Consider the following 17,239-nt stretch of genomic DNA (forward strand, 5'->3'; position numbering starts at 1 on the left):
TTCTGGCATCTTCCCCTTTCCGTTCCAGTCCTGATGATAGGTCTTGACCTGAAATGTCGACTGTCTGTTCCCCTTCATAGATGCTGCCTGACTGCTGGGTCTCGAAGGTGTGGGTGGTTTCAGAAGGCAGCAGGGAGGATGCTGTGATTGGCCTGACCAGCTGAGCTGAAGGGCTGTTTCTGTGCTGCTTTCCTCTGAGACCCTTGACTGTAGAGTACTTTGTTACATTCCAAAATTTGTCAGAGTTCTGTATAAAACCATGTTTTTGTCCCTCTTTAAACCTCCCTAGCACACCACATCTCTAGAACGTATTGCTATTCAAGAATCTATCAGGGTCCGCTTTAAATATAGCCAATGACTTGGCCTTCACAGCCATCTGTGGCAATGAATTCCAAATTCATTACCCTCTGGCTAAAGAAATTCCTCCTCATCTCCATTCTAAAGGGACATCCTTCTATTCTCAAGCTGTGCCCTCTGGTTCTAGACTCCCTCACCATGGGAAACATCTTTTCTACATCCACTCTTTCTAGACCTTTCAACATTCAACAGGTTTCAGTAAGATCCCCCTCATTCTGCTGAACTCCAGCGATAGCATGCCCAGAGTCACCTAACTCTCAGACGTTAACCCTTTCATTCTTGGGATCATTAAGTAGGTTAACTATTACATATAACAAAGAACATCACAGCACTGTACAGGTCCTTTGGCCCATGATGTTTTGTCAACTTTTTAACCTACTCTGAGATCAATCTAACCCTTTCCTTCCACATACCCCTCCATTTCTCTATCAGCCACGTTCATATTTCAAGAATTTTTTAAATGCCCCTAAAGTATCTGCCTCTACCATCTGCCTGTTCCACACACCCACCTCTCCGACTTTAAAAAAACACAAAACAAAACCTACCTCTGACATCCTCTCTATACTTTCCTCCAATCACCTTAAATTATGCCCCTAGTATTAGCCATTACCACCCTGGGATAAAAATCGCTGTCTGTCCAGAGACTCTTATCATCCTGTACACCCCTGTGAAGTCACCTCTCATCCTTATAAGACATTCAAAGATTCAAAGGTCTAATTTAATGTCGGAGAAATGTATACAATATACATCCTGAAATGCTTTTTCTTCGCAACCATCCACGAAAACAGAGGAGTGCCTCAGAGAATGAATAACAGTTAAATGTTAGAACCCCAAAGTCCCCCCACCTCCCCCCTCCCACGTGTAAGCAGCAGCAAGGAACAATCACTCCCTTCCCCCCACCGGCAAAAAAATGCATCAGCACCCACCACCGAACACTCAAGCATGAGCAAAGCAACAGCAAAGTCACAGACTTGCAGTCACCACAAAGACTGTGTGTTTTACCCAGTATGCGACATACCACAGGTGCCCGCGCACTCTCCCCCTCCGCCTCCCCGCTCTCCCCACCTCCCCCCCCCCCAATAAGGGAGAAGGAAGTGTCTCTGTTTTCCCAGTGAGTGGGGAGACATAACAAACAACTCGCTGGTTTATGAAAAGTCCGTTACGTTGCTTTTTCTCAAGCTATGTGCCCGAAGATCTTGGGTCTCCAGGCACACGGCCGTAGATTTGTCAACCCCCCCGACGACACACAGGTCTCCTGCCATGACACCGACCCTCGATCCGCCTGTCTCCAGAGCCCCGAGATCCTAGGCTTCCCCATCTGAGCTGGACTCTTAGGCTGAGCCCTTGGCGTGCTGAACACGGCCTGTTATGAAATCCCGAGAGTGGGTCCCATTCCCGCAAAGAACCGAAGTCAGCGTGTAACTCCAGGTCAGGTCTTTAAAAGAACCCTGAAAGGGAAAATAAAGATATTAAAGATGGAACTAGAGCTGTTTCTGAAGATGCAAACAAAGGAGTCGCTGTTTAGTGCCATCATTACTCCGCTCCGCCTCCAGATATTCTCTGTAATCCAGGCAGCATCCTGGTAAATCTCCTCTGCACCCTCACACGTTCTTCGGAGGAGGGAACCAGAACGGGACGTGATACTCCTAATGGGGTCTAGCCAGAGTTTCATAGAGCAGCAACGTTACCTCGCAGCTCTTGAACTCAATCCCCCAGTTAATGAAGTCCAACACGCCTTAACCACTTCATCAACTGAACACAATCTCTACCTTTTTCCAAAATTAACTTTTGCCTCTCCTCAGTTCTGCCTTAACTCTATTGACATGTGCCTCAAGTATTCTTGCTCTCTTTCAGTCTCCTCACGAAGCAGTCGTGGAGGCAGCGGCTTACTCGCTTTCTCAACTGCTCCAGGCCAAGGAAGCAGGAGAGAAAATCATCCCGTAAGTTCCCTTCTCAAACCGGCTCTCGGGAATAGAACATAGAACGGTACAGGCCCTTCAGCACACCGTGTTGTGCTGATCTTTTATCCTACTCCGAAATCAATCTAGCCCTTCCCTCCCATATACCCCTCCATTTTTTTCTATCATCCATGTGATCGTAACTGTGCCTAATGTATCTGGCACTACCAACAACGCTGGAACATGTTCCAAGTACCCAACACCTTCTGTGTTTTACAAAAAAACTACCTCTGACATCCCCCAATCACCTGTTGTTTTACCCATTTCTGTCCTGGGAATAAGTCTCAGCTTTCCTCCAGCGGTCCAAAGATGGACCAATTAACGAGTTAACTGGTCATTGTAAATTGTCCTGTGATTCAGCTAGGTACAAGATAATAAGAGGAATAGATAGAGTGGATAGCCAGCACCTCTTCCCCAGGGCACCACTGTTCAATACAAGAGGACATGGCTTTAAGGTAAGGGGTGGGACGTTCAAGGGGGATATTAGAGGAAGGTTTTTCACTCAGAGAGTGGTTGGTGTGTGGAATGCACTGCCTGAGTCAGTGGTGGAGGCAGATACACTGGTGAAGTTTAAGAGACTACTAGACAGGTATATGGAGGAATTTAAGGTGGGGGCTTATATGGGAGGCAGGGTTTGAGGGTCAGCACAACATTGTGGGCCGAAGGGCCTGTACTGTGCTGTACTATTCTATGTTTAAATCGATGGGCTGCTGGGTGGAGTGGCGCATTGGGTCAGAAGGTCTGTTCTGTGCTGTATCTCTAGTCTTAAGTAAGTAAGTAGATCAGCACGACACTTTTAGAGCTTGGGGCATTCGGAGTTCAATTCTGCTGCCATTCTTTAGGGAGTCTGTGTGTCTGTGGAGCTTTTTCAAGTATGTAAAAAAACAAAAGAGAGATGAGTGTGGATATGGGACCACTAGAAAATGAGGCCAGAGGAATAATAACAGGGGAGGAGATGGCAGATGAACTAAATGAGTATTTTGCATCAGTCTTCACTGTGGAAGACACTAGCAGTGTGCCAGATGTTGGTGTGTGTGGAAGAAGAGAAGTGAGTGCAGTTACTGTTACAAGGGAGAAGGTGCTCAAAAAGCTGACAAACCTAAGGGTACATAGTCACCCAGACCAGCTGAACTGTACCCTAGGGTTCTGGAAGAGGTAGCGATAGTGATTGTGGAGGCATTAGTAATGACCTTTCAAAAATCATTGGACTCATGCATGGTGTCAGAGGACTGGAAAATTGCAAATGTCACTCCACTCTTTAAACAAGGAGGAAGGCAGCAGAAAGGAACTTGTAGCCCAGTTGTTAAGAATGAGGTGATGGAGTGCTTGGTGACACACAGCAAGATAGGACAAAGTCAGCATGGTTTCATTAAGGGAAAATCTTGCCTCACAAACCTATTGGAATTCCTTGAGGAGACTACAAGTAGGATAGATAAAGGAATGCAGTGGTTATTGTATATTTGGACTTTCAGAAGGCCTTTGACAAGTTGCCACAAATGAGGCTGCTAACCAAGTTAAGAGCACATGGTATTACAGAAAAGGTACTGGCATGTTTAGAGCATTGGCTGATTGGTAGGAGGCAGTGAGTAAGAATAAAAGGATCCTTTTCTGGTTGGCTGCCAGTGACTAGTGGTGTGCCAGATGTTGAAGGGTGTGAGGGAAGAGAAGTGAGTGCAGACCAATCCTGAGAGGGATCAGCAGTGGAGAGAGTGAGCAGTTCCAAGTTCCTGGGTGTCGAGATCTCTGAGGATCTAACCTGTTCCCAGCATATCAATTCAGTTATAAAGAGGGCAAGACAGCGACTATACTTCATTAGGAGTTTGAACAGATTTGGTATGTCAACAAATACACTCAAAAACTTCTATAGATGTACCATGGAGAGCATTCTGACAGATAGCATCACTATATGGAGGGGCTGCTGCACAGGATCGAAAGAAGTTGCAGAGGATTGTAAATCTAGTCAGCTCCATCTTGGGTACTGGCCTACAAAGTACCCAGGACATCTTCAAGGAGCGGTGTCTCAGAAGGGCAATGTCCATTATTAATCTATTCAATATATATATACTGTAATTAATTTACTTATTATTAATATTTTTTTCTATTTTATGTATTGCATTGAACTGCTGCTGCTAAGTTAACAAATTTCACTTCACATGCCGATGATAATAAACTGGATTCTGATGCACAGGGATTGTTGGGACCACTTCTTTTTATGCTGTATATCAGTGATTTAGATGATGGAATAGGTGGCTTTGTTGCCAAGTTAGCAGATGATACGAAGATTGGTGGAGGGACAGGAAGTGCTGAGGAAACGGGTAGGATGCAGAAGGACTTAGACAGGTTAGGAGAATGGGCAAGAGAGTGGCAAATGAAATACAATGTTGGAAAATGCATGGTCATGCACTTTGGTAGAAGAAATAAATGTGCAGAATATTTTCTAAATAGGGAAAAAAGTCCAAAAATATGAGATTCAATGGGACTTCGGAGTCCTTGTTCAGAACACCCTAAAGGCTAACTTGCAGGTTGAGTCAGTGGTGAGGAAGGCAATTGCAATGTTAGCATTCATTTCGAGAGGTGTAGAATACAAGAGCAGGGATGAGATGCTGAGGCTTTATAAGGCACTAGTGAGGCCTCACCTTGAGTATTGTGAACAGTTTTGGGCTCCTCATCTAACAAAAGATATGCTGGCATTTGAGAGGGTTCAGAGGAGGTTCACTAGAATGATTCCGGGAATGAAAGGGTTATCATACAAGGAACATTTGATAGTTCTGATTCTGTACTCACTGGAACTTAGAAGGATGAGGGAGGGTCTTATTGAAACTTTTCGAATGTTGAAAGGCCTAGACATGGTAGATGTAGAAAGGATGTTTCCCATGATGGGGCAGCCTAGAACAAGAGGGCACAGCCTCAGGATAGAGGGGTGTCCATTTAAAACAGATGCGGAGAAACTTCTTTAGCCAGAGGATAGTGAACTTGTGGAATTTGTTAACACAGGTAGCTGTGGAGGCCAGGTCACTGGGTGTATTTAAGGCAGAGATTCATAGGTTCTTGATTGGCCATGGCATCAAATGTTACAGGGAGAAAGCTGGGGCGTGGGGCTGCGGAGGGGGAAAATGTATCAGCCATGATTGAATGTCAGAGCATACTCGATGGGCTGAATGGTCTAATCCTGCTCCTATGTCTTATGGTCTAATGGAATGCATAAGTTTTCCACAGTCCAAAGACTTTCTGGGTAGGTTGTAAATGGTCCCATGATTAGGGTAGGGTAGAATTAAATTGGGGTCATGGAGTTGCTGGAGCAGCATGCCTCGAAGGGCCAGAAGGGCCTATTCCACTCTGCATCGCCAAATAAATAGATAAAATTAATTAACTTTGAACTTTGGACAGCAGAGAGTGTTCTGATTGGTTGTGTCACTCCCCACTTATCATATGGAGTGTGTTCTGTCTGTGCAGTTGCTCTGTTTTGTCACCAGAGAGAATTGTGCTCCATCTAAATATCTGATTTACCAGACTACTAGACAGCATTGGAACAATCAACCTTTGCTAGGGAGGAGTTCAAAGTAAATTTATTATCAAAGTACGTCCGATTGAAGGTTATCAGCTCAAAACACTGAATTGTTTATTCCCCTCCATTAATGCTGCCTGGCCTGCTGAATTCGTCCAGCATTTTGTGTGTGTTGCTGTGGATTTCCAGCATCTGCAGAATCTCCTGTGCTCATATGCTATCTGGAGATTAGTTTTATTTCAGGCATATATAGGGAAAAGTACAATAGGATATATAAAAATTGTACTTAAAGACTGAGAACATGAATCATAAAGAGTCATTGAAAATGAGTCTGTAGGTTGTGGAATTAGTTCAGTGTTGAGGTGAGTGAAGATATCAATAGTGGTTCAGGAGGCAGATGATTGAAGGATAATAACTGTTCCTGGACCTAATAGTGTGGGACCCAAAGCTCCTGTACCTCTTGCCCAATGGCAGCAGCACGAAGAGAACATGGCCCAAGTGGTGGGTTTTGGTACTGTAACAGTTAGCATGACACTCTTACATCTCAGGGCGTCAGAGTTTGGAGTTTAATTCTGGCGTCCTCTGTAAGGAAGTCTTGCATTCTTCCCATGAGCACATGGGCTTACTCCTGCAGACCAAAGATGTACCGGTCTGTTCCAGATCCAGGGGTCTGTAATTAGGCTACTGTTAAATCGGTGGGTTGCTGGGCGGTGAGGCTCATTGGGCCAGAAGGGGCTGTTCCACGCTGTCTTGCTAAATAAATAAATGTCAGTTCTTTTAGTCAATTTTGATTTTTTTTTCAAACTTGTGTTTTTGCTGTTTACAATAATTTCTCTCCCTGACTTGTGTATAATTATTTTGAATCTCGACAGTGCGGTTCTGGAAGCCAGCTTGACTCCACGTTTGATCCACCTGTTGGATCCGGATTCGGAATTTGGGATGCCAACGGCTGTGGAGTCCGCCTGGTGTCTGCATTACATCGTGAGTAGGTAACAAGCCTACGCAACCAGCTGTCATCCCAATCCCCGTCCAGTTAGACCATAAGACATAGGAGCAGTATTAGGCCATTTGACCCAGCGAGTCTGTTCCACCTTTCCTTCATGGCTAATTTATTACCCCTCTCAACTCTATTTTCCTGCCTTCTCCCCGTAGCCTTTGATGCCCTGACTAATCAAGCTGTTCTCTAAATCTACCCTATGACTTGGTCTCCACAGCCTTCTGTGGCAATGAATTCCACAGATTCACCACCCTCTGGCTGAAGAAATTCATCCTCATCTCTGTTCTAAATGGCTGTCCCTCTATTCTGGGGCTGTGCCCTCTGGTCCTAGACTCCCCCACTATTGGAAACAACCCCTCCACATCCACTCTATCTAGGCCTTTCAATATTCAATAGGTTTCAATCACTGAAAATGAGTCCCTCATTCTTCCGAACTCCAGCAAGTACAGGCCCAGAGCCATCAAATGCTCCTCATTTGTTAACCCTTTCATTCCTGGGATCATTAGGTAGGTTAACTATTACATAGAACATAGGACAGTACAGACCCTTCAGCCCAGTATGTAGTACTCACCTTTTAACCTACTCCAAGATCAATCCAACCCTTCCCTCACACATAGCCCTCCATTTTTCTATCATTCATGTGGCTATCTGGTAGTAGGCAGCCATCAATCCCAGGGAATCATGGGTTTGCGCATCTGATGGACTGTGTCCTCTCCAGGGCGCAAACCTTGGCAGGAAGATTTGAAGAACTGGCTGTTGCCCATGCAACAGGTTCCCCCTCTCCATGTCACCAATGTAGTCCAAGGAAAGGGCAAGCGCTGATATAGCTTGGCACCGCTGTCGTCGCAGAGGTTGCCAGAGTGAAGTTGGAAACAACATCAAACTGCCTTAGGGACCCCAGCTCCAGAATCCTTCCTCAGGGTTTACTCCCGAAGCCTTTTGGGTGGGTATGGCCGCAAGGCAGTGGAGGTTTGAAATCAGAGTTTTCTTTCTCCTCGGTGGGCTGCCATTCAAGACTGATGAGCCCCACCTGCCCAGTGGTCTACCTTTGCCCCTTGTCAGTAGAAACAGTTCGGCCTGGCCAAGCCATACGGGAAGGCCAAGAGTTGGACTTGGTTGTCAGAGGCTGTTAGAGACACGCGCCATCTGGAGCACTTAATAGGTAGTGGGAGCTTATCCCCACTACCACCTCCGGCTATGACAACCTTAGAAACTGTGTCTAAGAGTCTGGTAAGTGTCCCTATTGTATCTGCCTCTACCACCATCCCTGGCAGGGCATTCCATGTACTCACCACTCTGTGTAAAAAAAAAAAAATTTAAAAAAAAATAAAAAAAAAACAACAACAACTACCTCTGACATCCCCCCTCTTCTTTCCGCCAATCACCTTAAAATAACGTGCTCTTGTGCTAGCCATTTCTACTCTGAGGAAAATCTCTGGATATCCACTAAATCTATGCCACTTTCCATCTTGTACACCCCTGTCAAGCCACCTCTCATCCTCCTCCTCTCCTAGTTTGCTCAACCTATTCTCATAAGACATGCTGTCTAATCCAGGCTGCATCCTGGTAAATCTCCTCTGCACCTTCTCTAAACCTTCCTGTTCTGAAGTGACCTGAACTGAACACAATACTCCGAGCATGGTTATTCTATGGATATGATTCTATATGACACAGCTGCAGTTGTCCATGTGTTGTTGCCCTTTGCAGAGTGACATACTGGGACATATTGTTGACAGTAAGGGTTTAACTGCTTGGATATGGGTCTAAAGTCACATCTAGGCCTGGACCGGGTATAAACAGCTGGTTCACTTCTCCAAAGGGGTATTCAAAGTTCATAGTCAATTTATTATCAAATATATATATAGTATGTCACCGTGAAAAACCATAATCGAATCAATGAAAGACCACACCCAACAGAACAGGCAGACAACCAATGTGCAAAACACCATAAACTGCAAATACAAAAGAGAAAAATAATAATAAATAAATAGGCAATAAATATCAAGAGGAAGAGATGAAGAGTCTGAAAGTGAGTCTATAGATCGTGGGTACAGTTCAGTGATGGTTGAGGTAAGTTATCTCCTCTGGTTCAGGAGCCTGATGGTTGAGTGGACATTGGATAGCTCAGCACAGGAACAGGCTCTTCAGTCCATGATGTTATGCCAAACTAATTGAAATTGTAATTAAATGCCCAGCTAAATAAATCCCATCTGCATACACAATTTCCATATCCCTCCATTGTCTGCATGTTCTTTGAATCTCCCTTTGCCGACCCAAGAGCTTTCTCAATGCCATCATTACACCCACCATTCTCTGTAAAATAATAACAGCAACTTGTTCCGGATATCTCCTTTAAAGTTGCCCCCTCTCGCCCTAAGTCAGGGGCTCCCAATCTTTTTTATGCCATCTTTTCTACTATTAACCAGCGGGTCCATTATATTTAACACAAGGTACATTTACAATGCAAGTTTAAAAAGTAATCAGTATAACACTACTGGCACTTCATATGTGATGATTAATGGGTGAAAATTACTATAAGTTACAGTAAGTAATATCTTTAAAGAGTACAAGTAGAGAGCAAAAATAGTGAGGTGGTGTTCAGGAACCTTTTAGAAATCTGATGGCAGAGAAGAAGCTGCTGTTCTGAAAACGTTGCATGTATGTCTTCAGGGCTCCTTTACATCCTCCCCGATGGGGAAGAGGGCTAATTGAAACACTCATCTCTCTCTCTCTGTTTCCCTCGCAGTGGTGTCAACTGTGAATGTCTGGTCTCTCAGGGCCTTGTGCACCAAGCTGTACGACTGCTGATAGTTTTGGGCAATGCCATTGATTCCAGCACAACAACAGATGGTGTAGAATTGGTAAGTAAAGCTGGGAGATCCTTTAATTTATCCCCACATGCCCATCGTCAGTGCCATTTCAGAGTAGGACAGGATCCATCTAATGCATAATAGAAAGAAAAATCACTGTTTATGCAATGCCGTTTATAGCCATGGGACTTTCTAAAGCACTTTACTACTTGTTTTTATGAAGCATGGATGTTGTGAAGTGGGAAATGCCACAGTTTCTTATATAGAAAGATTAACTTCATTTGTCACACGTGTGTTGAAACTTAGTGAAATGCGTCATTTGCCCCAACGACCAACACAGTCTGAGAATGTGCTGGGAGAAGCTATGCTTCCGGTGGCAATGTAGCATGCCCACAGCTTACTAATCCTAGCCCAAATGTTTGTGGAATTGGGAGAAAACCTGCATGGTCACGGGGAGAGTACACACTCTTCACAGATATCAGCAGGAATTGAGCTCCCAATTGCTGGTGCTGTAACTTTGAGGGTCTGTGGGCGTGAATGCCAAAACCCCTCTTCTAAATACTGGATATTTAGTAAATCTACTGAAATGTTTAAGGAAGAACTTGGATTTTTACAGAATCTTGAGCATCTGAGCAGTACCAGTGATAAGGACCATTAGTAACATAATCCCAGGCAGTTGCTCTTGCTGTTCTTCAGAAATTTTCTTCCATCATTCAAAGTATACTTGGCCATGATAAACTGAACTCGGGCTAGAGGAGCAACACTTCATATTCCATTTGGGTAGCCTTCAACCTGATGGTGTGGACATTGATTTCTCTATCTTCTGGTAATTTCTCCCCCTCCCCATTCTCTTTTCATTTCCCTTTCTGGTTCCCCTCTTACTCCTTCTCATCTGCCCATCGCCTCCCTCTGGTGATCCTCCTCCTTCCCTTTCTCCCATGGTCCACTCTCCTCCTGTCAGATACCTTCTTCAGCCCTTTTTCTCTTCCACCTATCACCTCCTATTTGTGTAGAGAGAGAGAGAGATTAAAAGAAGTGTAGTTGGCACATTTTGTGTGGCATGTTCCGGAGGAGACATAGGATTGCATAGAGGGAGAGAGAGTTTAAAAGAAGCAAGCAGGAGCAGTCAGCTCATTTTGCATGCCACAGTTCCCGAGGGGACATTGGATTGTGCAGAATTGGGCAGTTGGCAAGGTCTAAGTTAGGTTTAAGTGGAGTGACCATTGTGGAGGGGGGGGAGCTGAAGTTTGGCTCATCAAGCCTTTGGCAAAGGCCAGTCAGGATAGTGGGATGTTCCTCTTGTGGGATGTGGGAAGGCAGGGGACCTCCGGTGTTCCTGATGACTACACCTGCAAGAAGCGCATCCAGCTGCAGCTTGTGTTAAGGAGTTGGAGCTGGAACTGGATGAATCCTGGACCATTTGGGAAGCTGAGGGATTGGTAGACAGGACATAGAGAGTGGTAGTTACACCCAAGATGCAGGACCCTGCCTTCTCCCCATACCCTTTGACACCCTGGCTAATCAAGAACCTGTCTATCTCTGCCTTAAATACACCCAATGACTTGACCTCAGCCACTTGTGGCAACAAATTCCACAGACGTACCACCTTCTGACTGAAGTAATTTCTCCACATCTCTGTTCTAAATGGACATCCTTCAATCCTGAAGTCGTGCCCTCTTGTCCTAGACTCCCCTACCATGGGAAATAACTTTGCCATTTCTAATCTGCTCAGGCCTTTTAACATTCAGAATGTTTCTATCAGATTCCCCCCTACTACTACTACGTCGACTCAGGCCTAGGGGGCTGGCGTTGGGCGCAATGACGGACTCTCCACTTCTCTCCCTCCCTCATCAGTGTGTTCAGTTCATCCTACATTAGCCGAGCCGCTGTCTTCTAGGAGTGTGTTGACCATAGTCTTGGGAGGGCGCCCAGGGTTCATCCTCCCGTGCTTGGGCTCCCATATGACGACTAGGCTGTCAGGTAGCTCGGGGTGATGTAGACAGTGCCCCTCTAGTTGCAGTCTTCCACCTCGATTTTCATTCTCCTGAACTCCATGGAATACAGCCCAAGAGCTGCCAGACGTTTTTCATGCAGTAACCTTTTCATTCCTGGAATCATTCTGGTGGATCTTCTCTGAACCCTTTCCAATGTCAGTATATCCTTTCTAAAATATAGAGGGGCAGCCATTTAGATCAGAGATGCTGAGAAATTTCTCTAGCCAAAGGGTGATGAACTTGTGGAGTTTATTACCACAGACAGCTGTGGCCAGGTTGTTGGGTGTATTTAAGGTAGAGCTTGATAGGTTCTTGATTGGACACGGCATCAAAGGTTATGGGAAGAAGGCCAGGGACTGGGGTTGAGGAGAGGAATAAAGGATCAGCCATGATTAAAAGGCGGAGCAAACTCGATGGGCCAAATGGGCTAATTTGACTCTTCTGTCTTATTGTGGTCTTATGGAAAGAGTTTGTAAAATGTCTTCAGGAAAGTTTTCTTAATCAGTACATACCAGTTCCAACTAGAGAGCGTATGATATGAAATCTTGTATTAGAAAATGAGACAGGGCACATGACGGAAGTTTGTGATACTTTGCATTTAGTGAACGTAACGACATTAGTTTCAAAGTAATTACGGAAAAGGATAGTTCTGGTCTGCCGTTGGAGATTCTAAATTGGAGAAAGTCCAACTTTGATGGTATCTGAAAGGATCTGGCAAATGTGGATTGGGTAAGGCTGTTTTCTGGCAAAGGTGTACTTAGTAACTGAGGCCTTCAAAACTGAAATTTTGAGAGTGCAAAGTTTGTATGTGCCGATCAGAATAAAAGGCAAAGATAACAGGTTTATGGGACCTTGCTTTTCGAGAATATTGAGGCCCTAGTTAAGAAAAAGAAGGTGGTGCATACAGTTGAAAGAAAATGTTTGTGAATCTTTTGCAATTACCTGGTTTTCTGCATTAATTACTCAAAATGTGATCTGATTTTCCTCTAAGCCACAATAATAGACAAACACAATCTACTTATACTAATAACAGCCTGGACAGCTTGCAATCATCGAGGGTATAATGAATTCAAAATTGTATCAAGATATTTCACAGGATAATGTCAGGGTAGCGATCCATTACCTGAACTTAATAGAAGTTAGATGATGCAACAAGACAATGATCCAAAACACAAGAGTAAATCTACAACAGTGATTTAAAAAGAAGAAAATTTGTGCTTTGGAATGGACAAATCAAGAGTCCATTTGAGATGCTGTGACATGATCTGAAGAGGGCTGTTTGTGCAAGGTAACCCAGAAACATTGATGAACTGAAACAGTTTTGTAAGGAGGAATGGTCTGAAATTCCTCCTCTCCTTTGTGTAAGTCCAATCAGCAGCTACAGGAAACATTTGGTGGCGGTTATTGCTGCTAAAGAGATTCTATTAGTTATATACAAGAGTTCACATACTTTTTCCAGCCTGGACTGTGAATGGTTAAACAATGTGTTCAATAAAAACATGAAAAGTATAATTGTGTGTTATTGGTTTAGGCAGATTGTGTTTGTTTATTTGTATGACTTAGATGAAGATCAGACCACATTTTATGAGTAATTAATACAGAAAAACAAGATAATTGCAAAGGGTTCACAAACTTTTTCTTGCAACTGTAGCAGGTATAGGCAGGCAGAAACAAATGAGGTACTTGAGTTTAAGAAATGTAAGAGAACATCTAGGAAGAAAATCAGGAGGGCTAGAAGAAGGTATGAGGTTGCCTTAGACAAGGTGAAGGAGAACCCCAAGGGCTTCTACAGATATATTAAGAGCAAAAGGATAGCAAAGGACAAAATTGGTCCTCTGGAAGATCAAAATGGTGATCTATGCGTGGAGCCAAATGCGGAGGGAGAGGTCTTAAATTGCCCTTTTGCATCTTTTGGGAGGCGGGCATGGAGTCTATAGCAGTGAGGCAAAGCAGCAGCAAAGTCATGGACCCTATACAGATTACAAACGAGGAAGTGTTTGCTGTTTTGAGGCAAATTATGGTCGATAAATCTCCAGGGTCTGACTAGCTGTTCCCTCGGACCCTGTGAGAGGCTAGTGCAGAAATTGCAGTGACCCAAGCAAAGATATTTAAAACGTCCTTAGCTACAGGTGATGTACTGGAGGATTGGAGGGTAGCTAATGTTGTTCTGTTGTTTAAGAAAGGCTCTAAGAATAAGCCAAGGATTTATAGGGTTGTAAGCCTGACTAACATCAGTAGTGGGAAAGTTAGTGAAATGTATTCTAAGGGATCAGATATATGCTGTGGATGTGGTCTACATGGACTTTAGCAGGGTCTTTGGCAAGATCCCACGTGAGAGGTTGGTCAAGAAGATTCAATCATAAAGAAAGCTTTGGTACATTGGCCAAAAGTCAACTGTTTATTCCTCTCTATAGATGCTGCCTGAGCTGCTGAGTTCCTCCAGCATTTTGTGTATGTTGCTCTAGATTTCCAGTATCTGCAGAATCTCTTATTCAAGGTTCAAAGTAAATTCATTGTCAAAGTATGGTACATGTATGCCACCATATGCACCTTTGAGATTAATTTTCTTGTGGACATTCAGTGTAGAGCAGAGAAATGCAATTGAATCAATGTAAAACTACACTGTAACAAAGGTGGACAACCAACCAGTGTGCAAAAGACCATATGGAAATGTAAATAAATACTGAGAACACGAGTTGTAGAAGCTCTGAAAGTGAGTCTGTTGGTTGTGGATTCAGTTGAGGTCAGTGATGTTGTCCCTTCTAGTTCAGGAGCCTGATGGTTGAAGGATAATAACTGTTCCTGAGCCAGGTGGTGTAGGACCTGAGGCTCCTGTACCTTCTTAGCAATGGTAGTAATGAGAAGAGATCACGACCTGGATGGTGAGGATTTTTGAGGATAGAAACTTTTGTTTATACTTCTCTCCTTACTCTTTCAGCTCATTTACCCCGTGGCCCGTTGCTTGGGAAATCTGACGGCGAGCTGTGAATCAGTCCTGAGCAGAGACCGGCTGTTGGACTGCCAAGTGCTACAGGCACTGAGATCAATCATCGACAAGTTCCTACAGTCGCACCCGTCCTTGACGCGGGAGTGTCTGTGGCTCCTCAACAACTTAACCGGTGAGTCTGTGTTAAGGTGTTGTACCCACAACTCAAGGACTGCAGCCGTTCTAGAAGAAAGCTCAGTGCGACTTTTATTTTTATTTTGGAGATACAGCATGGTAACTGGATTTTTGACTTCCTCACTGGGAGACCACAGTCTGTGCGGATCAGAAATAATATTTCCTCCATGCTGACAATCAACACTCCTTAGGGAATCCTGCACAGGGACTCCCAAGTCCGTTTGCGCTTCAGATTTTTGTATTTTCGCTCCATTTAGAAAATAGTCGACCCTTTAATTTCTTCTACCAAAGTGCGTGACCATGCACTTCCAGAATTGTATTCCATCTGCCACTTCTTTGCCCGTTCTGCTAATCTGTCAAAATCCTTCTGTAGCCTCTCTACTTCCTCCAAACTCTCTGCCCCTCCACCTATCTTCATATTGCCCGCAAACTTTGCAACAAAGACGTCAATTTCATCATCCAAATCATTGATATATAGGTGTTGGAATTGAATTTAGAGCTTTGACAACCCAAGCTGTTCACATCACGTTGACTGCTGCGCTATCGTGGCACCTCAACTGTTGGGAATGTTTGACATCCCCTGCTCTTTCTGACTTTGTTTCAGATTGTCTCTTTCAGTGATGTCTAGTCACTAGCTGTCCATTTGTTTGTTCCCGGCAGCTGCTGATGACCAGTTGTGCTCGGCCATCTTCAGCCTGGACCTGGTGCCCATGGTACTCCAGCTGATGCTTTTCTCTGGCGGCATCAACACTCTGGTGAGTCTATGCCTCTCCGCTTGTCCGGATTTGACGCCTCTGCTCTTCAATACTGATTCTGAACTCCATAAGCCTTAAGAATCTGCTCCACCATTCCATCATGGCTGATACATTATCCTGAGATATATGTTGCCTTTAACCTGATGGCATAAACACTGATTTCCCTAACATCCAGTAATTTCTCTGCCGTCCCCTTCTCTTTTCCCATTCCTTGTTTTGGTTCCCCTCTCACCTTCTCCTCACCTCATGACCTCTCTCCGGTTCCCCTCCTTCCCTTACTCTCATGGTCCACTCTCCTCTGCTATCAGATTCCTTCTTTAGTCCCTTACCTCTTCAACCAATCTCCCCAGATCACTTTTGACTGAGCCTTCAAACACCTCACCTGGTCTCTTCTGTCGCCTGCCAGCTTGTATAGGAGTCCCTCCCTTCACCTCATTCTCACTTCTTCCCCCTTCCTTTCTAGGCCTGAGGCTCTATAGATGCTTCCTGATCTGCTGAGTTCGTCCACCACTTTGTACATGGTGATCCATTAGATTTTTTATTTCTTGTGAACAAGAATTTGTTTGTGATTTTACATTCTGCCAGTTTCCTTTAATTTGAACATAATCATCACTAAATATCAACAGCAATTCCACACAGTCCTGAAGAAGTCAAAGTCATAGTCATATTTTATTGATCCTGGGGGAAATTGGTTTTTGTTACAGTTGCACCATAAATAATAAATAGTAATAGAACCATAAATAGTTAAATAGTAATATGTAAGTTATGCCAGGAAATAATTCCAGGACCAGCCTATTGGCTCAGGGTGTCTGACCCTCCAAGGGAGGAGTTGTAAAGTTTGATGGCCACAGGCAGGAATGACTTCCTATGACGCTCAGTGCTGCATCTCGGTGGAATGAGTCTCTGGCTGAATGTACTCCTGTGCCCAACCAGTACATTATGTAGTGGATGGGAGACATTGTCCAAGATGGCATGCAACTTGGGCAGCATCCTCTTGTCTTGGGTCTTGGCCCCAAACGTGGACTGTTTGCTCTTTTCCATAGATCCTGCCTGACCTGCTGAGTTCCTCCAGTATTTTGTGTGTTTACTTTGGATTTCCAGCATCTGCAGAATATCTTGTGTTTCTGGTAGTTTTGTTCATCGGAAGCCTGACTGACTCCACGACTGTTCAGCACCAGTTGCTTTTACCAGCAACAATTGAACGAACTGAGTCGTGTGCATTTTCAGAGGTCTTCCCTTTAAATGCCTGTGTGGTGGGTGTGTGGAACACCCTGCCGGGGTGGTGATAGAGGCAGATACATTCGAGACATTTAAGAAACTCTTAGATAGGCACTTGGATGGTAGAAAAATGAAGGGCAATCTGGGAGAAAAAGGGTTAGATTGATCTTAGAGTGGGTTAAAAGGTCAACACAGCAACATGGGCTGAAAGGTCTGTACTGTGCTGTTATGTTCTATGTTCTCTTCCCTTCTCATCTGCCCATCATCCCCCCTCTCCCCCCCCCCCCCCACCGGTTCCCTTCCTCCTGTCCTTTGTACCATGGTACAATCTCCTCTCCTATCAGATTCAGGAATATTTAATGGTATCCATTGAGGGTACTGCTGCTACTCGAGTCACACCTAGGTGCCCTGGAGGATTCCTTCTTCAGACACTTGCCTCTTCAACCTAGCCCTTCCCAATCCCTCCCCCACTCAGCCTCCACCTCACCTCAACTTGCCTATCACCTGCCAGCCTGTCTTCCTTC

The 17,239-nt window shown here is 44.5% G+C and overlaps 1 protein-coding gene across 4 annotated transcripts in view; it reads left to right on the top strand.

Annotated features, from left to right (window-relative positions):
* tmco6 (transmembrane and coiled-coil domains 6) overlaps positions 1-17,239 on the top strand; it is a 76,278-nt gene that overhangs the window by 17,339 nt on the left and 41,700 nt on the right. For 3 of the 4 annotated variants that reach the window (XR_011886676.1, XM_072264153.1, XM_072264154.1), the window contains exons 6-10: positions 2,212-2,297; positions 6,693-6,809; positions 9,564-9,678; positions 14,560-14,740; positions 15,403-15,497. Coding sequence is in view for 3 of the 4 variants with exons in the window: in XM_072264153.1 (XP_072120254.1) it covers positions 2,212-2,297; positions 6,693-6,809; positions 9,564-9,678; positions 14,560-14,740; positions 15,403-15,497 (594 nt within the window). In the remaining variant the exon portion in view is untranslated. The remainder of the gene's footprint in view (positions 1-2,211; positions 2,298-6,692; positions 6,810-9,563; positions 9,679-14,559; positions 14,741-15,402; positions 15,498-17,239) is intronic. The other variant, XM_072264156.1, reaches the window with a different exon arrangement.

Source organism: Mobula birostris, chromosome 7 (genome assembly GCF_030028105.1).
Source record: "Mobula birostris isolate sMobBir1 chromosome 7, sMobBir1.hap1, whole genome shotgun sequence".
Taxonomy (NCBI): domain Eukaryota; kingdom Metazoa; phylum Chordata; class Chondrichthyes; order Myliobatiformes; family Myliobatidae; genus Mobula; species Mobula birostris.